General features: G+C 36.6%; 8 protein-coding genes across 13 annotated transcripts; 3 read left to right on the top strand and 5 right to left on the bottom strand.

The window, feature by feature from the left end:
* Positions 1-302: 302 nt before the first annotated feature.
* Positions 303-5,375, top strand: LOC122409758 (uncharacterized). The gene is made up of 9 exons (XM_043417538.1): positions 303-525; positions 610-693; positions 992-2,050; positions 2,128-2,477; positions 2,585-2,810; positions 2,924-3,265; positions 3,367-3,520; positions 3,700-3,863; positions 3,948-5,375. The coding sequence occupies exons 3-9, from the start codon at positions 1,061-1,063 to the stop codon at positions 4,251-4,253; spliced, it is 2,532 nt and encodes an 843-aa protein (XP_043273473.1). The 5' UTR covers positions 303-525; positions 610-693; positions 992-1,060; the 3' UTR covers positions 4,254-5,375.
* Positions 5,219-6,592, bottom strand: Sem1 (Suppressor of exocyst mutations 1). The gene is made up of 4 exons (XM_043417568.1): positions 6,472-6,592; positions 5,896-6,285; positions 5,729-5,825; positions 5,219-5,493 (listed from the first exon to the last, which is right to left on the bottom strand). The coding sequence occupies exons 2-4, from the start codon at positions 5,978-5,980 to the stop codon at positions 5,439-5,441; spliced, it is 237 nt and encodes a 78-aa protein (XP_043273503.1). The 5' UTR covers positions 5,981-6,285; positions 6,472-6,592; the 3' UTR covers positions 5,219-5,438.
* LOC122409767 (motile sperm domain-containing protein 1-like) lies at positions 6,502-9,301 on the top strand. Of its 3 annotated transcripts, none has more exons than XM_043417556.1 (7): positions 6,502-6,638; positions 7,094-7,292; positions 7,496-7,659; positions 7,770-7,929; positions 8,108-8,233; positions 8,516-8,659; positions 8,743-9,301. In XM_043417556.1, the coding sequence occupies exons 2-7, from the start codon at positions 7,145-7,147 to the stop codon at positions 8,772-8,774; spliced, it is 774 nt and encodes a 257-aa protein (XP_043273491.1). In that variant the 5' UTR covers positions 6,502-6,638; positions 7,094-7,144; the 3' UTR covers positions 8,775-9,301. The 3 variants fall into 3 exon arrangements, with proteins under 3 accessions (XP_043273491.1, XP_043273490.1, XP_043273492.1); XM_043417555.1 differs by lacking the exon at positions 6,502-6,638 and adding an exon at positions 6,657-6,933; XM_043417557.1 differs by lacking the exons at positions 6,502-6,638; positions 8,108-8,233 and adding an exon at positions 6,662-6,933.
* eIF4EHP (eukaryotic translation initiation factor 4E homologous protein) lies at positions 9,292-11,526 on the bottom strand. Of its 3 annotated transcripts, none has more exons than XM_043417562.1 (6): positions 11,252-11,520; positions 10,808-10,877; positions 10,491-10,730; positions 10,255-10,407; positions 9,930-10,143; positions 9,292-9,619 (listed from the first exon to the last, which is right to left on the bottom strand). In XM_043417562.1, exons 1-5 carry the CDS (start codon positions 11,269-11,271, stop codon positions 9,976-9,978), a joined length of 651 nt encoding a protein of 216 aa, XP_043273497.1. In that variant the 5' UTR covers positions 11,272-11,520; the 3' UTR covers positions 9,292-9,619; positions 9,930-9,975. The 3 variants fall into 3 exon arrangements, with proteins under 3 accessions (XP_043273497.1, XP_043273496.1, XP_043273498.1); XM_043417561.1 differs by having other exon boundaries at positions 9,950-10,143; XM_043417563.1 differs by lacking the exon at positions 9,930-10,143 and having other exon boundaries at positions 11,252-11,526.
* Positions 11,527-12,070: 544 nt separating this feature from the next.
* On the bottom strand, positions 12,071-13,276 carry LOC122409773 (uncharacterized). The gene is made up of 4 exons (XM_043417566.1): positions 13,041-13,276; positions 12,778-12,976; positions 12,433-12,626; positions 12,071-12,339 (listed from the first exon to the last, which is right to left on the bottom strand). The coding sequence occupies exons 2-4, from the start codon at positions 12,972-12,974 to the stop codon at positions 12,140-12,142; spliced, it is 591 nt and encodes a 196-aa protein (XP_043273501.1). The 5' UTR covers positions 12,975-12,976; positions 13,041-13,276; the 3' UTR covers positions 12,071-12,139.
* A 147-nt stretch (positions 13,277-13,423) lies between these two features.
* Positions 13,424-22,315, bottom strand: LOC122409755 (uncharacterized). 2 transcript variants are annotated; one of them, XM_043417534.1, is made up of 19 exons: positions 22,091-22,315; positions 18,412-21,529; positions 18,194-18,319; positions 17,933-18,088; positions 17,643-17,815; positions 17,469-17,556; positions 17,203-17,385; positions 16,856-17,072; positions 16,644-16,737; positions 16,354-16,550; positions 16,037-16,235; positions 15,577-15,957; positions 15,363-15,505; positions 14,976-15,156; positions 14,811-14,898; positions 14,579-14,707; positions 14,351-14,509; positions 14,173-14,265; positions 13,424-14,101 (listed from the first exon to the last, which is right to left on the bottom strand). In XM_043417534.1, the coding sequence occupies exons 2-19, from the start codon at positions 21,508-21,510 to the stop codon at positions 13,865-13,867; spliced, it is 5,943 nt and encodes a 1,980-aa protein (XP_043273469.1). In that variant the 5' UTR covers positions 21,511-21,529; positions 22,091-22,315; the 3' UTR covers positions 13,424-13,864. The 2 variants fall into 2 exon arrangements, 1 of the variants encoding a protein (XP_043273469.1); XR_006260754.1 differs by lacking the exons at positions 13,424-14,101; positions 14,173-14,265; positions 14,351-14,509; positions 14,579-14,707; positions 15,363-15,505.
* Positions 22,316-23,686: 1,371 nt separating this feature from the next.
* Positions 23,687-26,000, bottom strand: RpL7 (ribosomal protein L7). The gene is made up of 6 exons (XM_043417558.1): positions 25,868-26,000; positions 25,330-25,444; positions 24,839-25,014; positions 24,511-24,758; positions 24,100-24,197; positions 23,687-23,845 (listed from the first exon to the last, which is right to left on the bottom strand). The coding sequence occupies exons 1-6, from the start codon at positions 25,876-25,878 to the stop codon at positions 23,735-23,737; spliced, it is 759 nt and encodes a 252-aa protein (XP_043273493.1). The 5' UTR covers positions 25,879-26,000; the 3' UTR covers positions 23,687-23,734.
* A 22-nt stretch (positions 26,001-26,022) lies between these two features.
* On the top strand, positions 26,023-27,535 carry LOC122409772 (EEF1A lysine methyltransferase 1). The gene is made up of 4 exons (XM_043417565.1): positions 26,023-26,480; positions 26,560-26,707; positions 26,855-27,064; positions 27,155-27,535. Exons 1-4 carry the CDS (start codon positions 26,325-26,327, stop codon positions 27,286-27,288), a joined length of 648 nt encoding a protein of 215 aa, XP_043273500.1. The 5' UTR covers positions 26,023-26,324; the 3' UTR covers positions 27,289-27,535.
* Positions 27,536-27,609: the final 74 nt, after the last annotated feature.

Genomic DNA, 27,609 nt, shown 5'->3' with positions numbered 1-27,609 from the left:
TGAAGCTTTTTTGTTGTTATTGAAGTGACATGTCCGAATGGATCATAAAATTTCAATATTATTCATTTTGTGTCTCAAATTGAAGACCTGTCAGATCTTTTGGTTCAATTTTTCAAAATGTTTATATCAAAATATATATTACATTCTTGCGCGAAATGTTGTGCTAGTTCTGGATTTTTTTATCGACTGAGTTTTCAAATGTCACACACACATAAATTCAATAAATATATATACAAATGCATTTGCTTCTCATTTGGGTTTGATAATTGTGTGAGGAAGGATCAAAGGTGGATCAAAGTGATCAAAGTGTCAAATTGTGTGGTGTGGGTTAATGGGTTAATCCCTCCTGCACGCAATTTTGACAGTTCAAGTGTCTCAACGTATCTCTGATTCATATTGATAAAAATCCGAATGATTACAAGTAGATGCTCAGCGTGTGCTAATTTCTGCAATTTAACAACAATTTAGAGACATATCAAACACGAAATAAAAGGGATTGGTGCATTGATATGAAACATGACGTCGGTGAGTTTGAGGTTAAATTTGCGTTATTATTGCGAAAATGCAAATTTTTTCTTTGCAATAAGTAGTTTATTTATTTCGGATCAGAATTCGTGCTTCAAACGAGGAAACAATAAAGTTTCTCCGGAAATGGTTATCATGGAGTAGACGAGTTTCATGGATTATTCGAAGGTTTGTATACTTTTCAACCATGTTTGGCATTACTGGTTTTCTGGTTCTATAAATTAATTTCCGTTCAAACATTTTGAAAATGCATGCATGTGACATCCTTGCTTTCTGATGTGAAAACATACAAAACAAATGCAATTAATGTAAAAACTGCTATAAATTCTTTGTAGTTTTTGGAAAATTCTCCCATGGCATTCTGGAAGTCACCCTCCAGAAGTGGATTAAATTTAACTGCTAATTCTTTTGTTTATGCCATGTCTGCTTACAATATAACTTTGACCAATTTTATATTTCCCTTCAGATGTAGGCAGGAAAATACTGGCACTGTTCCAGTGGAAATTGATCACCAAAAGATTGGCACAAAATAAAAATGGAGCGGGTATTACCGATGAGCCGATGGAACAAAATTTTGCTGTTTATGAGTTTGGTCTGTGCCGTATTATCTTTGATATTGCAACAATGGATAAGTTTTGTTGCACTGCCAATATATATGTCCATTCTGTGGGCAATCTTAGTCTGTGTAACATCAACCTGGCTCAGTTTCATAGTACTGAAAAAAACTCTAAAAGCAAGCTCTCCATTCTATATAAATCCTATAACTCCCTGGATGCTGAGGAAGCTGGAGAATTATTTAAGACTGAACGTGATGTGTGGTGAAAAAAAATCGCAAGTTTTGCCAGAAATACAGGCCAACGAAATTCATTTAAGAAATCAAAGAGAGACTAAAGAGAAAAAAGAAAAAAGTGTGAGTTTGACAAATAGTATAGAATATATGAAGGAAAGGGAAAACATTCAAGAAATCATCTGGAACCCTTCGGGGAATGTGAACGTATCAAAAATTTTACAAGATATTGATACCAAATTCATTGATATTTGGTACAACGAGTTAAGCGACGACAGTGCATTTAAGGAAGCAGCAAGTGAATTGCTCGAAAAGGTATTGAGCAAGATAACGTTTCATATTCGTTCCATAGACGAATTACGTCTTGCCCATAAACTGGCAGACGTCTTATTGCTCCATCTTAAAGAATATAAACGCGCTTTGCGTCGCGTTGAAAAAGGAAAAGCGGTGGATATTGAAGAAGCTTACAGATGTACTCATCCAGGTTCTCGGAGCCCAGCTACCATCGAACATATCCTTCATCGTCTTGTAACTGTTCTCGCTGGAGAATTTTTGCAATGGGAATTGATGAGTTCATTACCATGTAAATTACTTCTCTCCATTTTGGCTAAGCGTCTTTTGTTTACCGTTCAAACTGTCAGTTGTCCACGTTGGATTTACGAGAATGCCATTGCTCTTCTAAGATCTACCACCGAAGAAGGAGAGAAAAACGTTAAAAATGATAATCTCGATAAAAATGTGAGTTTGAATCTTCATGATTCATTAAAATTTACAACATTATACTAAAAAAAAAAACGTTGATATTTTCATTTTAGGGGATTGTTTCGAAAGCTTTGGTGGATGGTATGACATCAGCAACTGCTGCGTTAGTACCGCGTCCATTACCAAAAACTGATCGGGACGAGATACCACCGACTGAGAAGAAATTAACCAACGAGCACAATGGAGAAAGTTCTTCTAATTCGAGAAGAGCTTCTCTCTGCCTCGATGGCCTAACACCCAAAGGACACAGAGGTCTTTGGGCAGATGTCAATGTTTTACAAGTGGATTCGGAGGGTGACGAGGATAGGATATCACCGGTTTACGAAGAGCCTACGGATTTCGCAACGACGATCGCGAGATTGCGAAATTTACTTCAACAAAAATCAACGGCTACGACTCCGTTGTACGCATTCCTTAAACTCATTGTCCTCTTCTGAATTCAGTAAAGATCGAGTCTACATTTTGTTCAACTGATTTTTTGAACCTCCAATCATATTTATTAATTTCTAGACAAGCAGAAGAGAAATCGTACGTCGTGTACGAGGGCAATCAATTCACGAATTTAGCTATTCCAAGAACGGAACTTTATACGGCTTCCGATGGTTCGCAACAACTTCTTTATTGCATACAGTTCGACGATGTTGAGCAGCACGGTGTCGATACCTTTGAAACTACAACGGCTACAGTCAGGAGACAGTATATTGATTTTGCTCAATTACATGCTAATCTTGAAGAGGTATCATTACTTTCGAGAGTACTTCAATGCGAAGATATATGCAAATTCTAATTCGATCATTGATTACCATTTTGTTCATTAAAACTGTTCTTCTTCGTCTTGTATTTCTACAGATTCCATCATTCACTTCTATCATGTCGGAAATCCGTTTGCCAGAAGGCGGTGGTAGATTAGAAATGGAGAATTATCTGAAAAACGTATGCACACGATTGTCATCTGAATCACCACCGCAGTTGCGCCACTTTCTGAGACCTAGCAGTGGAGCTGGAAAAAAAGCCGATGCCGTAGCGCCTCGTCTCGACAGATTTCTTGCTAAAACGGTTACCGGAGTTTTCAACACATTAAAAACTGTCGTTCCCGGTTTTGAAATGGAGCAAGACGAGGACGTTCAACCTTTGCCTACTTTGATGCCATTAGCCGATATTCCTTGGCGCTTTGTGAAAAATACGAAAGCTGTAAATCTTAAAACACCATCAATTTGTTAATTTGAATGAACCATGAAGTTTTTACAATCCTTCAAACTTACTAATGATTTTTTCTTTTATTTTCCATGCAGACAAGCTTAGCAGATGAATTACAACAATTGGTAGCTGAGAGAATTGATTACTGTTCCGTTGATACCGCCTACGAAGCTGTTGACTCTGTCGAAGGAAGCGGTGACTCGGAGATGCTTGCCCTATGGTGGGAAACTGTGAATGCTCCTTACGATGGTTTGTTCACAAACTATTATTTTCATTAATTTGACTACCATATATGAACGATCAAATGACGTGAGAAACAAAAAAGGTCTAATTTGAGAAATAGCAAAATTACAACGTTAGTTTATGATACCACATGTGAATGCGTCCGTGATGAAAGCTCAAAATACTTATATTATTGGGCTTTTTAGAGGAACTAGAAGAGCTCGATTGTCGTTTGAATATGACTTGCGCATCAATCGATCTTCTTTGCGAAATACTTGCGGGTATTCGTAGTAATAACACGATGCAGCAAGAAGCTGTAGTAAGATGGTGCAAGCTTTTTTTCGGCAGCGTCACGGAACCTTTGATTCAGGTGAATACTAAGAAGTGTTATAATCATTGTTCACCGGACAATTGCACATTCTTTATTTTTTGATCATTTATTTTTCTCGTTTAGAACCTTGTATCGCGAGTGTCGCAATATCTCAGCAATTGTACTTTATCCTCGAGTTTGCAAGTCGATCACTCGGACGAACCGATCAGCAAAATTCAAGAAAAATTATCGGTTCTTCTCGACGGAATAACAGCAGCCAACGTCAAGCGAGTCTTTGGCGAGGAAGACACTCGGAATATCATCAAATTTATCCTGGGTTCATTGGAGTTCAAAAAAATAAACATCGATTTGATTCTTCAGATCATCGATATTGTTGCTTCAGAAATTTTGGCTTCGTGCAGACAGAGTCATGTTAATCCAACGCCATAATTAATCTTGCGGTGAAGTAATAACGATATATCAAAGAATGAATTTTGCATTATTAGAACACAATGAAAACCATTTGGAAAAAAGTCATTTTTTTAAATTCCATGGTTCTCCTGTTTCCCCTCGTGAGTTCTTGAAGATAATGGACAACATAAGATAATTGTTTTTCACTATTTGATTATAGAAAAACCAAATGGTTCTCCGATATATTTTAATGATGCAAACTTCAACATAATTATATCAAAAGTTCATAGAGATTATTCCCATGCATATCGTGCATCATTCGCCTCGTATACATTTATATTCTCCATTTATATTTACGACAGTATGAATTTTATGGCCAACATTCCCTCGGTATGGAATTTTACCATGAAAAATAGTATTTTTCAGCAACTTTAAAGTGCAGACCCGAGTCACTCGAGATCACAGTATTTTTTTCAAGTGTTTGATCAGTAACAAGAAATGGAGAAAAAAATCCTATCTCAATGCTTTCTACTAAACTCACACAACAAATTGTTTGATTAAATATTTTTTTATAACAAATATATGTAATGGACGAACGTGGGAAGTTCATCGGGTACGACCAGGCCAGTTTTGAAATGCCAAGAAAAAAAACCAAAAAAAAACTAAGAAAAAAGGTTATTAGGTGAAAATTGCTGTCGAAGACTATATTTTCCCAAGAGGTTTGATCATAATAAGAAAATATTTGCGTACCTGAATGTACAGTCACTGTGATGTTAAAAAGTACTTCGTTACTCATATTGAGCGAGTAAACGTTTTGTTATTCAGAACAATTACGTATAAAACAGTTGTCATAATCATTTTTTTCAAGTTGAGAAATGTTATGTTGTTTCGTAGTGCAGTTCCATCCCCATTATTTTTTTCTTCATCTCGTAAACGGATAACGTTCGTGTATATTTAGGAGGTATGGAATAATTCTTTCAATAAGATTTTGTTTGTATCAATCATAAGTTTTGTACAAAGAACCGATTTAATTCTGTTACATGGTTATGCAGGATATAAACTATAATGCAACACGCCAATGCTTTGTTGTAATCCAAAGATAGTGTTAATTAATATAAATATATATCTACAGTGACCAATAATAATGAACATTCAACTTAAGCCTATGTATGAATAATTTTTAATCCATAGGTTGGAACAGTTGTTTGATGAAATCATATTTTATTAATTCTCCTTGGAACCATTGTCCCCTTGAGCTTTTTGCTTTTCCAATTGAGCCCTGGAACGAGAATTTTTATAATTTAATAATATTACACAAGTAAAATTAATAATAATTTTTTCAAATGTTAATTTTCGATAATATTTACAAGTCTGCCTGAAAGTCTAACTTCTAGATACAAGATCTACGTGTAAAGGATTGACTATGTCTCGATACTGTGTAATTCTGTGAATGGGGAAACTGTTTCCACACTCATTTTGATTGATATGTAACAATAATGCCAGGACATTCTTACCTGAGCTGTTGATTGAAATCGTCCTCGACGTCATCGTCGTCCCAATTGTCTTCCCACACGCTAATATCCTCATTGTCTTCGTCCTTTGCGGTCCAATCTGCGATAATGATGCAGCAAATTTGAGGTTAAAGAGGTGAAAATGTTTCTAGAATATTTATGAATTTTACCTTCGGTGGGAAATTCCTCGAACTCGTCGTCTTCTTCGAGAAGACCCAAGTCGACCTTAGTTTTATCTGTTTTCGTATCAGTCATAGCTTTAAAACCGTATCCCAGTTTCTGCAGAAAATTAATGTGAAGTAATTCAAACTAAATGACAACAGTCGAACGACACACGAGACTCGATGGTGGGAAGTCAGTCAGTTTTGCCGTTTGCATTTAGAACAGCAACCCCCGTAAACGCGATAATGATGAATCCGTCCGCTGTTTCCCTAGGGTCTTCTGCTGCCTCTAGTTAGTAGCGCTGGTGTCGTTCTCCTTTTTTTTTTCTTCTACTGCTTCGCGCCGTGATCGCGGCGCCGCCTGCTGTTCCACGTTCATTTTTTGGAGGGGAAAAATCTCTAGAAAAATAATTCAATAATTTTTTTTTTTTTATGTGAATGTCAGAAAAGCATTTCATTTGTTTCAACTTAGCACATAAGTATAAAAGAAGAATTTAAAAAAAGAAATTTATAATCGCGGAGATCGTTCTATATCGTTTTTTATCAAGTACGAATTTTATAATTAAAAAGATTACGCACACTCACCATAACTAATGAAAAAAAAAGAAGACAGAAATCCAAAATCAGTCCGCCAAGTTCACGGAGATTACGTGATAACCTTTGTTTTGTTTTCTCGCATTTTTACTTTTTGTTACCAGCCCCCCACTCTCCTCCTATCCCAATCCCAACACTGATGGATCATCGTCATAAAGGTAATTTTTATTGACAGTGCTGGTGGTGTGTGTCATACTTGTCATACACGCACGCAAGCTCATTCACGATTGCAAGTTGCTGAGGCCTGCTGCTCTCCAGCTGTTCTTCTCTCTCATTGTCACACTCGCGAATAGGAAGCAGCACGAAAAACATGAAAAAAATAAATATTTGAGTTTTTGACTTGTACGTTTTTTATCCAATAAATTTAGAGTTTGTGCGAAATAACATATTGATCGATTCAATTGAACGTTAAGATAAAAAGTTGCATTATCTCGTTTGAATTGAATTATCCGAGTAAGTATTGGATGTGCAAGTGATCGATCATCTCTATATGGGCTTTGTTTTATCGAACGAAAAAAATGTTTGGCGACTGGCAACCCATATTTATTTCTGTAATACGTAGCTACACGCCTATGACTTATGCATATTAATCATGTTTTTTTTTTCGCTCAAGGTGCATGGAATAATACAACGTATTTAGCGAAGCGACAAGTAGGCTATAAAAATGCAACCTCAATTGGGGCCCGTGACACCAAGGAAATTGCCAGTTTTTGTCTTTCCACAAAACATAACGTTCTTTCTCGACGATCAGTTGTCTCACAAACAAGTTCTTACGCTCTACAATCCTTATGACTTTCCAGTTAAATTTAAGGGTAAGTTTTTCGAAATACTTCGAAATTATGACACTCGTGATCTGTGCATAATTTTTATTCCACAAAAAAAATAACTCGGTGTATATAATTCGTGTTAACAACAAACTCTGAAGTGATTCTTTCGTTTAAATAGCATTGCCGCTGTTAAGCTTACAAATTTCAAAGAATTATTCAGAAATTTACAAAAATTGCAATTATTTCAGTACTATGTACAGCTCCGAATAAATATAAAGTGATGGACCCAGAAGGCACTATTAAATCACGCTGCTGCGTCTACATACTAATTAGACACACAGCCTTGATGATAGCCAATTGCAACATTATAGACAAATTCAGGGTACAAATGCAGGAGCATCCAAACAAGCAGGTTAACCATACTTCCTGGAAAATCTTGGAATACATGTTTTTCATTTCTTTCTATTATTAGTTAAGTGATATCAAAAATCTCAATTTGTGTAAAGATTTTTGTGCCCAAAGGCTATAGGTTGGAGAGACGTTGAGGCGAGGCTATTAAATGGAACAAAGGATAGCACAGGACGAAGTACTCCAGATCCAGGTCAATTTCAACAACTTCCAGCACAAGAGACTAGACAGCAACGGTCATATGCTCTGTTGACACAAAATCGAAGTTCACATAGTAAGTTCAAATCTTTGTATGCTTAAGATAAATGTCAGCAAAAGTGCTCCTACTGGTACAATCATCAATTTCTTCCAATTTTGTAAATTCTTAAAATTCGCCTCTTTGTAGATATAAAGAATTACTCATCTTTCTTTTTTCGCCCCATTTTTTGTCTCCGTTTCATTTGCGCTTGCAGAAACAGCCTTGGCGATTTTAAATAAAACCACTGATCTGAATAAGTCATTGAGCGAAGAAAGGTTGGATAAAAGTATGCTTAGAATGAGGCATTACCAAGATTCCCAATGCGTGCTCGTGGACAAAGGTTAATTTAGTATTTTGGGCATAAATTTTTTTTTTTCATCAATCTCCACTCCACGTATTTGGTTTTTGTTCCGTATATTTTCTATCCAATACACTACCACGAATAAGTACTTGAAAATAAAAAAAAAACAAAACTTTTCGTTTTTATTCAACCTATCTAATGAATGTAGCAAGCAATTTTGAACATGAAATTTTTTTATCAAGTTCAATTGTAGGAACTTTTAACTGTTTTGTCTGTGATGGGAATAAAGACAAAAAATATCGAATGCAATCTTTTTTTCAGGAGGAACGAATTTTGTGGCACTAATAGCTGGAATCGTGTGTATAATTGGTTTGCTCTTACCAACCGAAGGCGATCACAGTCCGAAGATACCGGATTACCTTCATCTTTCCATAAACTTCAAACTTATATTTGCCTTTGTATTAGGTAAGTTGTACTATGCTCAAACTCTCGTAATACATTGGTAAATTTCCCAACGGGAAATGAATGTAATTTTTTATCTTTTGCAGGTATGGTTACAATCATTGTTCTAAGGTTGTAGTTTTCGATCTTCGATACCATAGAACAATTGATGAATTGAAATATTCCAGGTACGGGTCACACGCACAATTTTACGTGAAAGTTTTTTTCGACAAAATATAATATTCTTTGCGTTTTGCGTTGACTACACCGATTGAATATATATCTACCTGATGCTAGTCTGTAAAATCATAAGCTCGTTCAATAACGCGCGAAAAAAGCACTGATTTACTACTATCACCTAATTCTGTTTCTGTATCTTTACGGAACTCAAAACTATATATATACATCATTATATAAACATTTCTTTTTATGTAAATCAATATTATACAGTATTTTTTCTTTCCAATGATAATGCCGTGCTTTTTTATGTCCGCATTAGAAATTGTGCCGCGTACTTTTGTATATAAAAACAGGGAATGTTTTTAAAACGGGAATGTCTGTGGAATGTATTTTTGCTTCCTTTTTTTTTCTAAGAAATGTATAACGAAATTTGTACTATAAAAGGACGATGGGTTGTGCAACAAAAGAAAGAATAGTTGCTTTTCATTGATAGTCTTCGGTATTTTCTTTTCTCGTATGAAACTTCCAGCTTGGTCTTTATTACTCTTTTATAGCGACGAAATCGAGTATATTATTGTATTTCGTTGATCTTCATAAGACGCTTATCACAACACACTTCTCGAATTATCAGTCAGACTTTGCGTTAACTTTTCACCCGTTTGTAATTCGTATCCTCGAGATTTTGATGTGGACAGCTTTTCGAGATGTACAAATTTTGCATCCTGCCACTTTTCGTTATTTGGAGAAGAAAGAAAAATCACACTGGTGCTTCGTTTTTCTGCATACATCGGAAAAGGGTATGGTCTGTAAATCAAAAGAGCTCCATTGAGATATAGAATGCCATTATGAGGTTAGAACTTTAAATTGTCAAGAAAACAATTAAATATTGGATCAATATTTAAGGACGAGTTGAGTCACCAATAATTGGTCGCATTTTCATTTTTTCCTAAAAACCCGTGGATTCAAAGTTCGCTTTTGTTTACAACACCATATAAATTCGAAAAACTTTGGATTAAAGAAAAAACCTTTACATGCAATAAAATGCGAATCAATATTATTTGAATCTTTGTATGAAGTTTCAATTCTTTGCTATAGCTAAACTCTTTTTACGAACGGTAAAAGTTTGTCGCTCAACTTTTTTTGTCTTTGATCTCCTTTGTTCACTCATCTTGGCCTTTCGGCGCGATGTGTTTTAAAGCATCATTGTGAGTTTTGTATTTCATTCGAGCATCCGCAGGTATATTTAATACTCTCTTTAACGTATCTCTAATTCTTGCTCTCGTTGCCACATCTTCACATTTGCGATTCCATACATATAGTTTGTCTTCCTGTATAATAAATTTCAATTACTATGGGAAAGCAGAAGTGAAGAAATTCACAGTTTTCTAAAAACATCTAACCTATAAAAATTACCAAAAAGTAAAAAATCAAATAAATACCCCAAACTTGACTGATACAACAACGCCGCAGATTTCTTCTCCAACCATAAATTGCTCTCCTAACAAAGCCAGTAAAAGATTCTCCCAGCAACGATCAACCAGACCTTTTTTTAACTTTAACTGAAATCTTCCACCCATGCGGTTGTTGACATCCTGAAAATTAAAATAAATGCTGTTTGAATATGCTTAAAATATCAGTGAAAAATGAGTTATTGAGGTTGAAATATCGTCCTTACTTCCCACATGGGTTTGATACCATTCTTGAAGAGATGAAAGTCAGAATTTGACATAAGTTCGGAGGGCCTTAGTAAATGACTGTACAAAGCCCAAAATTGCTCGACACTGGCAAATCTGCCTACGAGTCTGAGGTTTTGAGCATAACCCGAATCGGTGATTTTGCCGACCGGATTCCTTGTATACCATAGAGCATAACCAAATTGTAAAGGATGCTCATTCGGCCCTATTTCGATTGGTGGCTATAAAAAACATTATGAAAATTTAAAACTCAATACAAATTGCAAAATCTTTCAAACTTCATTTTTAGAGAACTTACTAGTCTGAGTTTTGCGGTTGGATCGCAGAGATCTATTTCTTCGCTGTCATCCTCATTTGTTGTTTTTAAACTATAAATTATGAATTAATATTAGCATACTTTTAACCATTTTTTCGAATGAAAAATGTGCAGATATGATAAAAATAGTCCATGCGCCACGTTGAACTTTTGAAAATTCTATTAACGCGTTACATTATTACGAGTGTTTAATTTTTTCAGGCTATTTCTGTGATTCAAAAACTTCAACAATAATAATAGTCGTGAAAAATGAATTTTCCAGAAAAGAATAGAAAATCGGAATCGAACGATAACATTTGACACATGTCAATAATGCGATGGTGGTCTTGTTGTTCATAGTTTCATGCTTGACGCTCGAACCAACAGATTTTCGACACGTTGTTATTAATAAAACTACCGGCAGTTCACTATTCCAATGAAACTTACGTATCGAATTTCTCTGCCATAATTTAACAATTAGTTGATATATAAGTATAGATGTGAAAGAGGTTTAATAAAATATTTTAAATTGGGATAATAGCCTTCGGTCGAAATAATAATACGAAAGAAACACTTCTCCGTTCGCCTCTCGCCTCTATTCTACTGTACAACTGTATTCGGTCGTCTCTACTACGAACACGCCGCCGCTGATTTCTCGTGCTTCGTATATTTATTTTTTTTTTATTTCGATGCCTCTTTCTTCCATCTCGCTCACTATCTGCTCTTTCATTCTTCGTTGTGCGGTGTCGAGAACTTACTAGTTTTCTGCTAGAGACTTTTGCATTCTGTTTATGGCTTGCATGCTCAAATATTACCAGATATTACTAACTTTTGAATAAAAAAAAAGTACACAGCCCATGCATGCTTTACTACGGCCGTATGGTCAGCATGTGGTCAGCATGCCCGGAGCCAGCAGCCAGCTCCAATGACAATAAAAAGAAGAAGCCCATGCAAGCTTTACAGTTGTTTCCGGGTGGAGCGAACGAACGAACAATAAAAACCAGCAAAGAACTACAAAAAAACAAACTGGACCAACGCGAACGTTGTATAAAAAAATATAAAAAACGAAGAAGCTCAAGCGAAAATCAAACATTAATGAGCAACGAGATGCGGGTATTGAGTTGACCAAACCGGTTGTTGGATTACGAATTACGAAAATGCAGGTCAAACTGATGTCAACTTTTGAAATGTGCACGAAACTCATTTCAAAGAGGATCGAGGGAAAATAACATTTATATCTTGAGAGAAAAAGCGTTAAACAAAGTCTTTGCATTGAGAATTTATTTTAGATCCTTTTCATAGAAAAATTCGGTATTGTCACTTATATAAATTGATTCAATTTTCTGCATCATCTTTTTCAATGCTGTTGCTCATTGTAAAATGTTGTTCCAATCTCTTCATGATTTCTCGTCGCTGAAACATGACTTCCTTATGGCAAAGCATGGAGAATATAATTGGGCATTCATATTGGACAATTTCTTGGCATTTTGTATCTTTACCCATGCTGTTGAACCTGAACTCTGAAAGAGAGTCCACTGACAAAACATTTGATTATTACCTTCCATAAAGATTTTTTAAATCAATAGAATATCTCACTTTTATTTGAATCAACAAATAAATTAACTCACCACAATCAAAAGTGGAGTAAAAACATGTTCGATGCTCAGAACTGATCAAAAAACCATCACCTTCGGGTCTCACCGAGTAATGACCATGAGCTGTGTTCCGTACAGAAGGTACATGACTAAGATGTTCTGTATATTTGACCGAATACTTCCAATGATCCAAATCTCCGCTTTCGGCAATGATATTGAAATCCTCTCTGAAGAAAAGTAATTAATGAAAAAAAAAGAATTATACATTCCCCAAGCACACATATTTTGCTTAATACATTGAATAAGTTTTTTGTGTGCTCTAAAAAAAGATGATTAATAGGAGAGTAGTATTTTTAGCAATTAATTTCCCATTCGTACATAGTTGGATTAAGTTTTTTCATGTTGCTAAAATCAGCAACGAATTCCCAGACAGTAACTGGTTTGGAGTTTCTGATGGTAGCTTCGAAGCTCACATTGTGTTTCCTCTTGTGGATAAAAAGAGCGTAAAATGAAATCAATCCCAGAATGAAATATAAAAAATTTCTGGATTTCCATGTTAACGGATTGACGCTCATTTCTGAAAAAAAAATCGTCAACTTTAGTCACAAAATTTGTTACTTATTTCGTTGATTATTTCTCACCTATTGATAGTGTCCTTTAAGAAGAATAAACGCTCTTTAACTTCGTTGTAGTATATCGTAACAGAAAAAACGATCGTTCCCACAGCCCCGACGGTTTCCAAGTGTTTATATTATCTCGCGACTTCCGTCGCCGCTCCGAATCTCTTCCTCTCCCCGTTTCTAGCAACAGCACACATGCATAAGTAATCATCATACACAAGCTCGTGTTCGGCTCGTGTCTGATCGTAGGACGCTGCAGCGAGAGATGAATTTCAACGAAAATTCTTCCCTCCTTATTCTCAAGGCATGTTTTATTCATCGTTTTATCCGAGCAAACGTCCTCAGATTTTCAAATTTGCCTGCTCGGAGCTCGTGACGTCATACTTTCCATAAAATCTAGTGCGCATGTTTCGTATATTTTTATTAACGCAATGATTTCCAGTATAAAATAAATATAACAAATCCTATCTATATGTGTACATTTCAATTGTGTGTACATTATTGAAGTTAGCAAAGGAATTCTGGATCGAAACACGGTTTTATAAATTAAGACTAATTTTTTAATCAAATTAAGTTTCCCCGGTGAAGATCACTTGGAAACAGTCTCTTGACTCTCAACACTGGTTAAAGCTTTATATGTTGATCTATTAACAGCATCGAAAAGTTTGAAAATATCGCAGCCATCAATCACACGACATCTCAACCGAGTCGTGTTCTCTCATTTTCCTTTTCTCTTTTATTTTTTCAATTCGCAATTAAAATTAATCTTTAGAACGAAGAATATAACGAGGTAAATAAATAAAAAAATCAAAATGGCTGAATGGAATGAGTTAATGATTCTTTGATCAACTGTGACGTTGACTATCGCTGGTATGACTAGCGTTGGAAGGCAACAAATTTTCGTTTTCCGACTCGAGCAGGTTCCTTCGCGATTCATCGAGCATTGCTTCCGCATGAGTCGGCAACAGCTTCCTGGATTCTTTCTCAATGTCAATGGAATTGAAGTTGAAAAATCGCACCAGACCGTTTTGATAACCAACGCACAGCCACAGATAACTCCAAGAATTCGGATTCCACGAGAGCTGAATTGTAGAACGAATTCTAGATTATTTAAAGAGAAAAAATTGATGGAATTTGGAAGAAAAATACTTACCCGATTGACTGAGGTGAAAGGATATTGCTCGATCTTGACTGGTGCCAATCTTTCGGCGCATGGCGGTCTTGTTCTTTGTTTACTGCGTTCGCGCTTCATACGTGAAAAAATTAAAGGTTATAAAAGATTGTGATGAACTCGCATATAGAAACTGATGAGTTAGCGAATAGTTACTCACATTTAAATTATTGTGGAATGCAATTCCAAAGCGGTCTTTACATTTTTCATAAGTTTCCGGCATGTAAACATATTCGTTGTCCTTTTCTTTCGATTTGGAATTCGCTGCTTTCTCGAGTTTGGATGATTCAAAATCTACGACTTCGGTGCTCGAGGCCAACTGAAAAGCGGACAATATGAAATAAATTAAAATCGTTTCATTCAATTTGTTTCAACAAACTCATCTTACCCATCGTCTTTTCGGTAGATTTCGCTCCATGTCGCGGAGGTGCCACAAATGGTGGGGGAACATTACCAAAACTTCACCAGCCATTGTCCCATGGCCTACACTGTTCCCATAGTCCGATGTATCAACGCTCTGAATAAAAAAAATCATTGATCAAAAAAATTTCATTCGATCATGAGTCAAATGCATTTTTTTTAAACAAAAAATAATAAACAATGAGAAAATTAAATCTTACGAAAGTCGCTGAATTGCTAGGCAAGAGAGGAAAAATCCTGACTGCTGATTGTCTCAATAAGATGTAATATGTGTGACCATGAACAATCCTATAAAAATTAGTGATTCGATTAAAGAGAGTATAAATAAAAAGTAGTATGTATGAAAAATAAGTGATTTTCTGTACACGTCATCGTAAGCGGTGAGATATCCGGGCCAATGGGTCAACCAAGCACCATCCATGGCAATTCCTCTTTTGATCGTGCTCAGGGGATAAGACGTATCTTCAAGATCCCAAACTTTGGTGAATCGGTCGTAACTCGAAGAAACGCAGAATCTCTTGTGCCCATAAGGAATGAGATGAACAACTGAAAAAATTAATAAAAATGTAGAATGACGAAAGATCAGCTGCGTTACAGTGAGGTAATTTCGTTGGTTCTCGGTCGAAATAGAATTTTAATACGTTTCATTTATTTTTCAATGATTCCGAAAATTTGATCTACCAACGAGTACTTATTTTTTCTGCGTGCAACCTTTCCCATGCATGGAATAATCATTTGAAATTTTTACTAACAACTAATCGCATGACCGTGAGCAAAAAAGTGATGATAGGCATCAATGAGCGTCGTTTCGCCACGTTTCGTGACAAAGAGTGGAGACTCGGCATTGAGATTCCACAAGGCGACATAACCGTTCGTGTAACCGGCGATGATGGTACTAAAAACAATGTTGAAGTATAAAAAATTGAAAAATAATGATCCTCTTAAATGAAATTAGAGGCTACGTACTCGTGCCCCAGCTCTTTGCTCCAATTGAGTTTCGTGCATTGCCACGTCTGTTCCCCACTTTCGTACATCGCGGTATTTGTTAACAGGGTCAGGACAGGCTTTGTTTTGTAAATGGGTGAAGCTTCCTGAATCCCATCGGTATTGTCAGAATTAAGGCAACTGGGAAAAGGGAGAGAAAATATGTGGACGCAGCCATCTGAGCATGCAGCAGCTAACAGGCCCATCCTTTTTGGACCCTCGCTCTGTTGCTTCTCTTGTTTGTTGTTGTGAAAGCTCGGGTGGTCGTAGCAACCGGAAGGACACCATTCGAGGCACCAAATCGTTCCTTTATCGTGCGCTACTCCATAGGCGAAACGCGGATCCGAGTGTTTCATTCCTTTTCTACCATTGTACGACATTGAAGTATGAGGAAAGCAAGAAATTATTGGCAGCAATTCGTCATTGAATAAACGATTTTTACCGATGATCCAAGTGGCCAACGGACCATATTTGAATGAGATTTTTCTCAGCATGGGATTTCCCCACGGTGTAAGCACTCTCCATGGTCGGATGTGTACTAATAGCAACGTATTGATCAACTTCTTCATTGTACACAGTCACTGGAATCGTCAACCAAGCAATCGCCCAAACAGGACCACCCGCGAAGAGCGTGAGAATTCCTACAATAATTTTTTCAAAAATACAATCAATTAAAAATCTTAATTGTAGCTACTTTACGAATAATGCTTTTATCAATTCTCACTAGAAATAGTCTCGTCGAGTTAATTAGCTCATTACCGTCGTTTGTTTTTCCCTGAAATCGTTGAAATCTTGTCCACTCGATCGATTTTTCATTTCCTCGTTTCGCTGTTTCCCCAACTCGCATCGAAGTTTCGAGTTCCGGCAAATATACTTGCGCATCTTCCTCCCTCAGGCGCTCCATTGGATTGGGTAATAAATTTTCAAACAACTTCAAACGGTAGTTTTTACGTTCGCTGAAACAAACGAGGTCACGCCCCATTAGTATACTGTTTGTTTTCAAGTTTTTGGATACTTTTGGTGACGGCGAAAATCATGGAAGTACTAACAATTCCATCGTCCAACGAATGGCTGGTGTGAAGTATCGTTTTTGATCCACAGATACCTCCTTGTCTAGAAACTTGATGTGTGTAAGGGGACGCTCTGTCAAAGAAAAAACAGAAATTAAGTTTCCAACGTTTCTGGGTTCGAATGTATAATTTTTGTGGTTCGAAAGTAGGCTTGAATGTTTCATGAGTTAAAGGATCAAGTGTGAACTAACTGTGTCTATTGGATCCACTCCGATTTTGGGTCGAACTGGCTTTGGGTGGCTTATCATCTGCTGGTTCAGAGTCGTCATCACTGGAATTGGAGGTATCGTTGTGCTCGAAATCGGAATCGACCTGAAGAGTTTTACCCTCGGCGTGATTCGATCTTACGTGTTTCATTACTTCCTTCTCATTCTCGTGAAAATATTTGCAAATTCTGCACGAGTAATTCTGCGGATTGTCACAATAAAGTGTCAATAAAGAGATATTTTTTTAGAAGTAAAAACACGAAAATTCAAATAGAACGGGAAAGTTGTTTTAGAAATTTTGAAGACTCGTAAGACATGGCATCGGTACGAACCACACGTGGAACATGGGGACAATTAGAATTGTGCTCGAACATCGATTTTAGCGTGTCAGTGACAAAATTGCAACCGGGTTGTCGACAATTCGTTTTTCCTTTCGTACTCAAATCCACTTTCCATAAGCCTCTCCATCGATTCGGAGGATTCCTCGTATCTCGGGGTCGGGATATGAAACGACTCTATGAATAGATCAAAATATTTGAGATTAGATTCAGCTTGAAAGCTAGCCAAGTACATGAAAATTAAACTTTGTTTTACGAACGATCTCTTCGATCTTCAGTTTCTGTCTTTTAGTGGGTGGTTCGTCTTCTTTGATGAGATCCGTGAATTCGGTAATTTTAGTCGCTGCTCTGCAAACAAATGCGCAAACGTTTTGAGGATTTTCATTATGCAAGATAATCGTGCCTTCAAATCAAACTTGTCTGAAATCCATTACTTTTCAGCTGCTTTGCGCTTTCCTCTGCGAGGCCCGGGACTCTCTTTGGCTTCTACCGTCAACTCATCTTTGGCTTTCATCAGTTGTCGGTGATATCGTTCGTGCATCGGCCACGAAGATGACATCATTACGTTCCCGCATGTTGGGCATTTCACCATAAGTGCCGTTTTTTCCTGAAATTTTTCAATTTCATCTCAATTATTATTCCATCATAAAAACATGATAAAAAAAAACTAGGTACGTCGAAACATGATAATTTGAAACGAAAATTGTAATTTTTAATGACGCACATCTTCCGTTTTTCCGCAAAACTGTAAATGCGAAATGAAACCGATGGCACTACGTTTCATATCGCCGCACAACTCGCACGTGAAAAACCCTTTGCCTTTCTTCTTTCGCACCACTGCTGCCAAGACGGAACGGAGAAATTTCTCATCCGTAAAGTCCTACGATGGAAAAAGGATGAAATTTAAAAATGACATGAATTAACGCTAAAAATAATTAATCAGTTAATGACATTTCTATGAAATTTTTGCCAACGTGAGATTTACCGGTTCTGGTTGACCACTCAGCCAACCCATGTCATTGTGAGTCATCAAGTTGTGTAGGGGCCAAGACTTTTTTGGCATTTTTTCTTTACACTTGCCACATTCGACTTCTACAGACGGAGGAATCATCTGGAATAAATACAAAAATATCATCCGATAAGTTTGAATTTTCATAAATAATTTGCATCAATGACAATATTCACAATGTTGAATTCACGTACTTGAGATTTTTGCGAATCGTCGACTACATCAAGCTCCTTGGTACTTTTGTCAACAGCTTTTTGATCCCGAGACGGTCGTTCTCTAGGAATATATTCAGAATCTGTGGGTCCACGACCTCGACCCCGACCTCGACCACGGCCTCTTCCACGTCCTCTGGTCCTGCTGTACGGTATTGAACCAGTAGGTCGTCCTCGGCGACGTCTTGAAATAGTTTCCTCCGTCGTGGACTCATCGTCGCTTCCATCGCTTAAACCTTTTCCATCGATTTCGTTGATGTCTCGTTGTACAGGTTTCTTAACGCGACCGATATTTTCCTCAGCAGCTCCAGCTACTATTTCCTTGGTGTCCTGGATATTCACTTTTTCCACTTCGATGCTTGTTTCCACTGGAACTTGTTTTGGAGTTTCTGACTTCCTTGGTCTTCCTCTTTTTCGTGAAACTTTCGGTCCGTCCGGCGATTCATTTGCTTCGGGATTCAGGTCGGTTCGCGAACTCTCATTTGCTAATTCCAAAAAACCAGTAGAACCGATTTCTTCGATGTTACAGTCTGCAGTATTACTCGATGGATTTTCGATACCGGAGACGATTTCAGGAAGCGGTGTGGAGTCTTTTCCTGTGTTCGTTGCATGTTCGGATAATCTTTGTTGATATTCTACATCCGAAAATTCCGATTCATGAGAATTCGTTAAAATTATTGCCTTTTCGTTAGAGAAGGTCGAATCGGACTTCGAAGCTACCACCTCATCTTTGTCCGGGCAAATTGGCGTATCCAGCTCCGGTTGAATCGTAACCTTATCAGCAGATATTTCAATGTGGTGTGGATCTTTGGATGTTCCTTCCAAACTGATTGCTTCATTTTCTTTAGCAGAAATGGGCGTGGAATACAGTTTACGGATTTTGTCTTTTTCCTTCGGGCTTTCGTGATTCTTTGAATTATTTTTTCTCTTTTCATTCGTTCGTTTCGGTACAGTGGAGCTCGAAGAAATTCGTTTATTCTGATCGAGAACTTTAGCCCCTTGCGGAAATTTTGACGCATTCTTTCTGATATTTTTATTGTCATTTGTTTCTGCAAGTTTGTGAGCCTCGGACATAACCTCCGCAGTATTGGAAACATCTGGTGTTTTGCCCGAATAAATCATTTTATCTGTGCCCGAGGTGTCCGGAACGAGATTAAAATCTATAATTTTTTTTTTATCTGTTAGTAATCCTGTCTTAGGCTCAGAAATTGTAACGTGATCCTCAGGCCGAGACTTCAATGAACGGCGCTTTGTATTTTTTGTTTCATCCTTGGAACGTGATTTTGATTCATCTAATTTAGAACCACTCGCTTCATGTTTATCTAAATATTTTTCAATATTAGATTTCGAAATTATTTCCTTCCTTTTTGGCAGAGATTTTATTCTTTTAAGAGGTTTCACTTTCAACGGAGGTGAACATTTCATTTTATGCGGCTTCTTCATTTCTTCTTTATTCTCTTGAGCTTCGCAGAGGTCCGAGTTTGAACTAGAATTCTCCTGAGGCTCTACGGTCATAATTTTGTCTTTCTTAATCCGAGTCTGTTCCGCATTGCTAGAAAAATCTGCTGAAAGTTTTTTGGGACTTTGACAGATTTTTTTATTCTCCGGTAATTCTGGAGAAAGAATCTTCTCCAGATGTTTTGATTTGTCGTTATTCCAAGATTTAATTCCCCGTGGCTTTGTACATTTGTCTTTTGTTCCGCGAGGGATTTTCGGAAGATTTGATTTTGCGATAGAAGCTTCATTCGTTGTATTTGTGTCAATAGCGGGTGACTGTGAGTCAATTGACTCAAACAAAGGAACAACCGAACTTTCCAAGGAGCAGCAGACTTTGGTACCATTCATTTTCTCTTCGGAGATCATGTCTCCTTTTCCTGATTGTTCTCCTTCGATAAATACGACTTTGTCAGGAGATTCTAGATTATTTTTCAATGGAACATTTTTTTTTAAGGTTTTTATTTCCTCTACCTTTTGGCTTGAGTCATGTTTTTTATTCTCGCTGTCAAAGACACTTTGATTTTGACACGATTCCGGATCTGCTATTTTATTCAGAATCACCGATTCGTTTGTTTCCTGAATTTTTGAGATTCCCTTCTGGTTTTCTTGTTCAATTTGTTTCTTCATTTTGGGACTGGCATATGTGTGAATTTTACGAATAAAGTTTGCTGCGCTTTCTTGCGCTTTTGTACATTTAGGAATTTCACTTTCTACCCTCTTGTCATTATTTTGTTTTTGCTCTTGCGAATTTCGTCTCTTGTACGTCCTGATTATTTTAGTCTCAGTTGAACTTAAAGTTTTGGATAGTACAAGGGAACTCTCACTAGCGGATTTACTTCTGGGTTTGCCAAAGCTCGCTTGTCGCTCATTAATCTTCTCAACTGTTTTGTTTGATTCATTTTGTTTCACAGGATTTATTTTACCCAACGTTTCTTTTTCTTTCATTTCGTTTGCTGTATTAGACGTTTGAGTTAGAGCTTTGTCTTTTTTCAGATTGGGCAAGGATCTACGAGGTTCTCGTTTAGGGGCTGGTGGTGTGAAGACAAAATTATCCTTAGGTAAAGTTGTAGCAAGATAATCATCCGTCACAACATAGTCATCGAATTTCTTTGGTTTGACTACGCGTCTAGTAGTCCTTGAGCTACTGGCAGTATTTTCCAATTTTGTTTTAATATCCTCCTTGCTCCTGTTGTTGCTCCTTTCATCCATCTGTGGTTTTTCAAGAGTCTCAGCAGCCCTCTTTTGCCTTGCTTTCTTCATTTTTGGGGTACTAGAGATCGATTCTTCTTTGTACTGACAGCTGCTTGAACTTGTTTCTTGCTTTGTGCGGTCTGTTTCTTTTCGTGATCCTTTATCTTTCACTTCAGGTAATTTTATTGTCTTTGAATTATCGATATCTTCTTTCTTCGCTGGTGCAGAAGCAGTTCGTTTGATTCCGGCATGGCTTGTTATCCCGAGAGATTGCAAGATTTCGGGAGTGAGGATGAATATTTTGGAATTGCCTTTAGGTACCTTCGATAACAACGGAGATAGCGCAGACAGTTTCCCATTGGACCCGCTTTGGGTTGCATCATTTTCAGACATTGTATCAAAATTTTGTCATCTAAACAATAATATATGCATTCATATTGATATTTGATAATATTTATTGCTCTTTCATTTTCTTAAGTATAAACTATCGATTATGTATATTGTATTTTTTTTATGTTACAAATTTTTTTAAATCTTGAATTTTTTGAGAAGACGAAACTGAATCTTGCAATCTTGAAATTTATCATATATTCAACACAATGCTTGGAACATGATGTAAAAAACTGGAAGATCTATATTAGGCATATTAAATTCATAATTTTGCGATTTTAACGAAATAGTAATTACGAGATTGAGTTAAAAAATTCGGTAGAAATATTTCACGTTTAAAATTCTAGTAGTTAACACGTACAACATAATAAAATAAATGTCATAGTGATGGGATTTGATCATGGTCCTCACAAGTCGAGCACCGCGATAACGCGGAAAAAGAACATCAGATTTAGAATAGTTCAAAAAGATTCAACATCGGTATAATATGACAATTGTTTGAATAAGTAACTAACAAATAAAAAAAAAAATTATAACTGCAAATCACATGCTGTAACTCATTTCAAGAGCAATATTTCCTTACCTGCGTAATTCGCAATGTTCCAGGTTATGTCACTACCTCATGTGAACTTGGCACGACTCATTCATTATTTTATGCAATTCGACATTGCTGTCGAATAGCAAACTCATGAAAAAATGTCCAACTCAAAGAAATTGATTTTGCTTGATGAAAAAATAATTCGTTGCAAGAGTGCCTCGAACCGATGAACTACCAGTATTCTCCATTCGCGTACTTCACGGTATTTCGTATGTGTATACGTCCATTTTTTACACACACGCTCATGATATATGTAAGATCGTGCTTATGGTTCTACGACTATACCTACAAAAGCATGACAGTAGATCGTATATGTATGCATTTTCGGTACGTTTGTCAAAACAATTTCAATTATAACAAAAGTGTAGGAACTATAAAAACGAGAAAGCTTCGAAAAAACATTTGGTGGAAGTAATTTTGTTTGAGAAACCTGTAAACGTGCTTTTATTGCAGATAAATTATTGTAGTACCAATTCATCTCTATATTCCCCCCTTCCTTACCAGTTTGTAGTAACGACTTATTGTGAGAAAGTAGCCGCGGTTATTTGGATATAACCGTAAAAACGTTCATTTTCTAAGAATGGTTTATTGAAAGTTTTCAATGATTTTGATTTAAAAACATTTGCGTTCTATAATTTACGATTTCTTCTCTAGAAAATTGTTCGGTCAGTTAAGAAATTGATCAAATTTGGTGATAATGTTCTTCAACATAAAGTGCGAAAACGCAAATTTTTTCAAAATTTTCTTCTACTTAGTTATCGAGTAATTACGTGTATTGTGCCCGGAATGTATACCTATATTTAGAGATCAATTACTCGATAACTGTGTAGAAGAAAAATCTTAAAAAAATTGTATTGTCAAATTTGGCACTAAAGAATACGTTCACCAAATTTTATAAAATTCTGAGCTTTTTGAAATTTTTAGCATGGCAATAACATTGTATCGCCTGTACCGAAACTCCTTATCGGCTATCACGCAAAGATAAAGATACGGACTTGAAATTTTTATGAGCTATAAACAAAGACTATACGCTCCCGAAATTTGAGCAACATTCACCGTTTCGTTCGTTCGTAAGAAATTCTCGAAGTTGTGCATTTTTTTACTGTATGAAACACGTCCCCTTATGGAGGCCATCGACGGAAGTTCAGAAATCACAATTTTGGTACTCTCGCAGTAAAGTTAGGTAGTCTAAAAATCGGATTTCGGTAGACGAGATATAACAGATGTTGTAAAAAATCGAGAGATACCGATTAATTAATCTCAATTAATTACAACATAACAACAAAGTTTTTTCACTTCGCCCAATAATTTTCGGAGAGAAATAGTGGGGGTTCAGTAAACCGCGCGGACCGATGAGCTAGACAAGGACAGCCTTATGCGCACGCGTATTCCCGCGTGGCTAAGCTCTTTTTTGACTTCAGAGAAACAGCCGATCCCCCTTAAATATTTAAAGACGTCTAGGGGAAAAATGTTTGTGAAATGCAAAGGAAAACTTATTCATCTGGAAAAAAATTTCGAGAGTTTGCTTAAAAATAAATCAAATGAGCTCATCTTCACCGCAGAATAAAAAAATAGACAAAGTAGTTCGAACATTTGTTATTTTTGTTTATTTTTCAAGTTCGTATAAATCTAAACCATTCGCCTGAGAAGTTCGTTGATTTTGTCTTCACGGTTACCGAAATCTCCACCCTCGACGTAGTGATTGGTCTTCTTGCGCCATCCACCATTCGGGGTGTTGAGCTGTGTAAATAAAATGAAATATATAAGCATTAGAATTTGTATACTATTGGAAATAACGACGTGTTAAAATTTTTTAAATGTTTAAACTTTTTTCCAGGCCGCACGAGCCACAAGACCGTTCAGCGATCGTAAAGTTTGTATTAATCTTTGACATAGTAGGAGGCAATAGACCACTGCAAGGTTTCTATCACCATGCCTATGTCAATATCTTTATCCCAATTGATAATTTTAGTTTGAATGGAAAAATGGTTCACCTTGAACGGCCACAAGAAGTTGCTGGCGTACTTGAACTTGGGTCCAACAGTGAAAATCTCGTGTATCAAATCTTCCGTACAGATGATTCCGGAACGACCTGGTGGTAAACAAGACAAAAAAAATTGCTGTTAATGACATTATACAAGGGAAGAAATTGCTGTACTTTTCATCAATCAGAGCTTGTACGGATCAATCGAGTATTAGTTTAGTTCGACTCTAAACGAATTCGCATGATCGATCAGAGTTTTTTTATGACAAGATGGAAGAGAGAAGTTTATGTATCTGATATGTCGACTCCCATGGACTTGTCGTTCAACAATCATGATCATTTAAAAATAGTAATTGTTAATTGAAGTTCTAAATAATAATAAACTAAGGTGCAATAGTAATGTGCGAAGTCGTGAACTAACCAAGCTTCCGTTCAACGATCGTGTTGCTCGTGATGGGTATACGTTGGCGATCGATTTTGGCAAATCCACGTTTGTAGATCAATTCGCGAATCGATTTGAGGTTAGGATATCCCCAAGTAATATAAGGCTCAACGATACGAAGCATGTTGATGGTAGCCTTATTGAGCTTGACAAAGACACCATTGTTGATCTGCTTCAGCCTGAACAGTTGGAGGACTTTGCGCGGCTTCGGGGCAATTTGATTCACACTGAAATTGTTACATAAATATTATTGGGAAAATCATTTTCTTACATCTTTTTTTGATTACCAGTTAGATCATAAACTCACCCACGAATACGAATGACGAAAGCAAGACGAGCTTCGCCAGGAATGTAGTAGTTACCACGGTTCTTGGCCTGTCTTTTCAATCTTATTTCATCACGTTCTTTTGTTCTGTACTCCTTAACATACTGTTCAGCACGCTTGAAGATTTCTTTCCTCTTCTTGTAGTGAGCAACTCGTTGCTGTAATTGTACATAGTTTTAGAAGAATACGTTCACTCGTCAAGATACATGCTGGTATAAATTTGAACTTGTTTATGAATAGACTTGATTGAAAATTTTGGTAATTAACAGCTCAAACGTTTTACAAGATTTTCAAGCAAGTATTTCAAAGGGTATGAATATAGACTTGAAAAAAAAAAACCCAATTGTTCAATCACTATAGTAGGATTGATTGAGAACTTCTGATTTGTAGCGTACCAAAAATTTGTAATCAAAGTCTGAATACACGTTGATTCTATTTCATGAGAAAAACAATTGGTAGGAAATCTGCTTTACCTTGATGGAAACTTGCACTCTCGCTGCTTTGGCGGTGTCACGTCGCTTCCTCCTTTTCAGCACAGATTCAGGTACTGCTGGCAATTTCTTGGGAGGCACAGCTTCCTTCTTTTTCCTGTATAAGACCAATAAATCAATTAGATTGAAATATGAGAAAAGAGTATTATTGTTGTCACATAAAAGCTGTGATTCACTTCTGATTTGGAGGTTAAGACAATTGAATTTTGTAAACGATTGAACAGAGATAACGAGCATGTATTTATGTTGAAAAAAATGTTTTTTCAATTCTTGTTCGAATTGGGATGCTATGATGTTAAATAGAAATTGTCAAAGACACGTTGCGCCTTTATTGTGAAAATCACAGGCAGCCGTAGGCTGATGACACTTTATGACTCATTGTTAAAGTTTAGTCGACAAAACTATATCGATAAAAATTTTCGCCGTATTCACAATAATCACTTAACATGGATTGTTATTAATATTATCAACGGATTATCGAGATATTTGAGGATTCTTTCAATCAATGAATTTTACTCACGCGTCCGCCATTCTTGCGATTGGTAAAAGAAGCTCTTAGCCTAAGTTCACGCTGTACCTCGAATTTAAAAAAAGTGAAGTTATCTCCGATCGTCCCCATTTGAAGGGGAGGGGGCCAGCTGAAAACAGTGTTACCAATTTTGAACGCGTATCTCCACATTTATTTCGCGATTCTCGCTTGATAAATAATATTTTTTACTGCAGATTCACAAACTTGATAATCATTGATTGTTTATGACACCTGACTTAAAAAATACAGGGAGGATATTAAACATTTCTTTCGTTAACCACCATTGGGTTTGTTTTTTCGTCACTGTGTCTGTCATTGTTGATCGTGAAGTGTTCTCATAAATTCCCCACCCTCCACGCGGTCGGTCTCACCACCATGCCTCCGGCGCGCATGTGATGAATCGGGTACTTTGACTGTGCAAATTTATCAAGGATATTGCTTTATAAAAATGACGGAAAGCGATGACGACGAGCCCCAATTGAGTCAAACGACTTTAGCTGCTTTACACGAATTTTACAAAGAACGCGAGGAGAGTGAGAATCAGCTAAACAAAACATTGATCGAACCGGGAAAATCGACGGATGTCACGTTCGAGGAAAATTGGGTCAGTTGGCAAACATGATCAATCGATTTATTTTGAAGTTTGAATTATTCTTATATCCGTTAAATTTGATTTCTTTTAGCAATTGAGTCAATTTTGGTATGACGAACAAACCGTCGAAGCATTCACAAAAGGTGCAATTAAATCGACACCTCCCGATGGGAAAATTGCTCTCATTTCTTGTCCAACTTTGTACAAAAGTTTGCGAAAAGAAGCTGGCGATAGAACCGGTAAATATAATGATCAATATAATTAGAATTCATACCACAAAATAATGTAAATATCACTTAAAAACATCCAATGCCAGTACAACGTTATCAATATTTATTAATAATTGAATATGTCAACTGTGCACACTTTTTAAATGACTCAAATAGTGACTCTCTTCGAGTACGACCAACGGTTTTCGGCATTTGGAAAAGATTATGTTTTCTACGATTACAAATCACCTCTTCTTGTACCTCGTAACATGTCTGGCGATTTTGACCTTGTAATTGCCGATCCACCATTCCTTTCTGAAGAGTGTTTAACCAAAACATCGGTGACCATTAAATTCTTGGCGAAAAATAAATATGTTGTGGCGACTGGTAATTATTCCCGATTTTGAATTTTATATATAAATTCCTTCCAATATTTGTCACTTAATAACATATGTATATACTCTTATGAATTTCAAGGTGCTGTCATGGCGGATTTGGTTGAGAGACTTTTGGGCGCGAAAAAGTGTACCTTTGTGCCTCATCACAGGAATAATTTGGCCAATGAATTTTGGTGTTATGCCAATTTTGAATTCGATGATGCATTGAAATAAATCCTTCTGTTTAAATACATAATCCAGGAAGAGTTCGAATATAGGACGTTTTATGCATGTTTTAACGAATATATTTCGCATTCGATAAACGCAATTTATTTGGACATGATGATTTTTGCAATATACACAATATTCGATTTTAAGGCGTGATAAAGATGTCCGCGAAAACCGTTTGAAAATAAATATTTAGTGAAAACTGAGAAAAAAAGAGGTAAAACATTGTTATTAATAAAAGAAATATTCAACATGAACGAATTTTTATTACGACACAACGGAACGGGAAATGCGATAAAAGCGACGATGAGGAGAGGGTCGCTAAAC

This window comes from Venturia canescens, chromosome 4 (assembly GCF_019457755.1).
Source record: "Venturia canescens isolate UGA chromosome 4, ASM1945775v1, whole genome shotgun sequence".
NCBI classification, from domain to species: domain Eukaryota; kingdom Metazoa; phylum Arthropoda; class Insecta; order Hymenoptera; family Ichneumonidae; genus Venturia; species Venturia canescens.
Note: the sequence above shows the minus strand (reverse complement) of the source record. Positions and strands in the feature narration are given on the sequence as shown.

Excerpts from the sequence above, each read along its gene's own strand:
- LOC122409755 (XM_043417534.1), bottom strand. The coding sequence starts at position 21,510 with ATGTCTGAAAATGATGCAACCCAAAGCGGGTCCAATGGGAAACTGTCT. Across the intron at positions 15,506-15,576 it reads AGCAAAGAGCTGGGGCACGA|TACCATCATCGCCGGTTACA; the intron begins GTACGTAGCCTC and ends CATTGTTTTTAG. Across the intron at positions 14,102-14,172 it reads CTTTCACCTCAGTCAATCGG|CTCTCGTGGAATCCGAATTC; the intron begins GTAAGTATTTTT and ends TCTACAATTCAG.
- LOC122409772 (XM_043417565.1), top strand. The coding sequence starts at position 26,325 with ATGACGGAAAGCGATGACGACGAGCCCCAATTGAGTCAAACGACTTTA. Across the intron at positions 26,708-26,854 it reads AGAAGCTGGCGATAGAACCG|TGACTCTCTTCGAGTACGAC; the intron begins GTAAATATAATG and ends TGACTCAAATAG. Across the intron at positions 27,065-27,154 it reads TAAATATGTTGTGGCGACTG|GTGCTGTCATGGCGGATTTG; the intron begins GTAATTATTCCC and ends ATGAATTTCAAG.
- LOC122409773 (XM_043417566.1), bottom strand. The coding sequence starts at position 12,974 with ATGAGCGTCAATCCGTTAACATGGAAATCCAGAAATTTTTTATATTTC. Across the intron at positions 12,627-12,777 it reads AAAAAACTTAATCCAACTAT|AGAGGATTTCAATATCATTG; the intron begins GTACGAATGGGA and ends ACTTTTCTTCAG. Across the intron at positions 12,340-12,432 it reads TTACTCCACTTTTGATTGTG|TGGACTCTCTTTCAGAGTTC; the intron begins GTGAGTTAATTT and ends ATGTTTTGTCAG.
- LOC122409758 (XM_043417538.1), top strand. The coding sequence starts at position 1,061 with ATGGAGCGGGTATTACCGATGAGCCGATGGAACAAAATTTTGCTGTTT. Across the intron at positions 2,051-2,127 it reads ATGATAATCTCGATAAAAAT|GGGATTGTTTCGAAAGCTTT; the intron begins GTGAGTTTGAAT and ends TTTTCATTTTAG. Across the intron at positions 2,478-2,584 it reads TCAACGGCTACGACTCCGTT|ACAAGCAGAAGAGAAATCGT; the intron begins GTACGCATTCCT and ends ATTAATTTCTAG.
- RpL7 (XM_043417558.1), bottom strand. Across the intron at positions 24,759-24,838 it reads TTCGTCATTCGTATTCGTGG|TGTGAATCAAATTGCCCCGA; the intron begins GTGAGTTTATGA and ends TAACAATTTCAG. Across the intron at positions 24,198-24,510 it reads GATCGTTGAACGGAAGCTTG|GTCGTTCCGGAATCATCTGT; the intron begins GTTAGTTCACGA and ends GTTTACCACCAG.
- Sem1 (XM_043417568.1), bottom strand. The coding sequence starts at position 5,980 with ATGACTGATACGAAAACAGATAAAACTAAGGTCGACTTGGGTCTTCTC. Across the intron at positions 5,826-5,895 it reads CGAGGAATTTCCCACCGAAG|ATTGGACCGCAAAGGACGAA; the intron begins GTAAAATTCATA and ends TCATTATCGCAG. Across the intron at positions 5,494-5,728 it reads GATTTCAATCAACAGCTCAG|GGCTCAATTGGAAAAGCAAA; the intron begins GTAAGAATGTCC and ends TTCTCGTTCCAG.
- LOC122409767 (XM_043417556.1), top strand. The coding sequence starts at position 7,145 with ATGCAACCTCAATTGGGGCCCGTGACACCAAGGAAATTGCCAGTTTTT. Across the intron at positions 7,660-7,769 it reads AGGAGCATCCAAACAAGCAG|GCTATAGGTTGGAGAGACGT; the intron begins GTTAACCATACT and ends TTGTGCCCAAAG. Across the intron at positions 8,234-8,515 it reads ATGCGTGCTCGTGGACAAAG|GAGGAACGAATTTTGTGGCA; the intron begins GTTAATTTAGTA and ends TCTTTTTTTCAG.
- eIF4EHP (XM_043417562.1), bottom strand. The coding sequence starts at position 11,271 with ATGGCAGAGAAATTCGATAC. Across the intron at positions 10,878-11,251 it reads ATGGCAGAGAAATTCGATAC|TTTAAAAACAACAAATGAGG; the intron begins GTAAGTTTCATT and ends CATAATTTATAG. Across the intron at positions 10,408-10,490 it reads GTATCAAACCCATGTGGGAA|GATGTCAACAACCGCATGGG; the intron begins GTAAGGACGATA and ends TTTAATTTTCAG.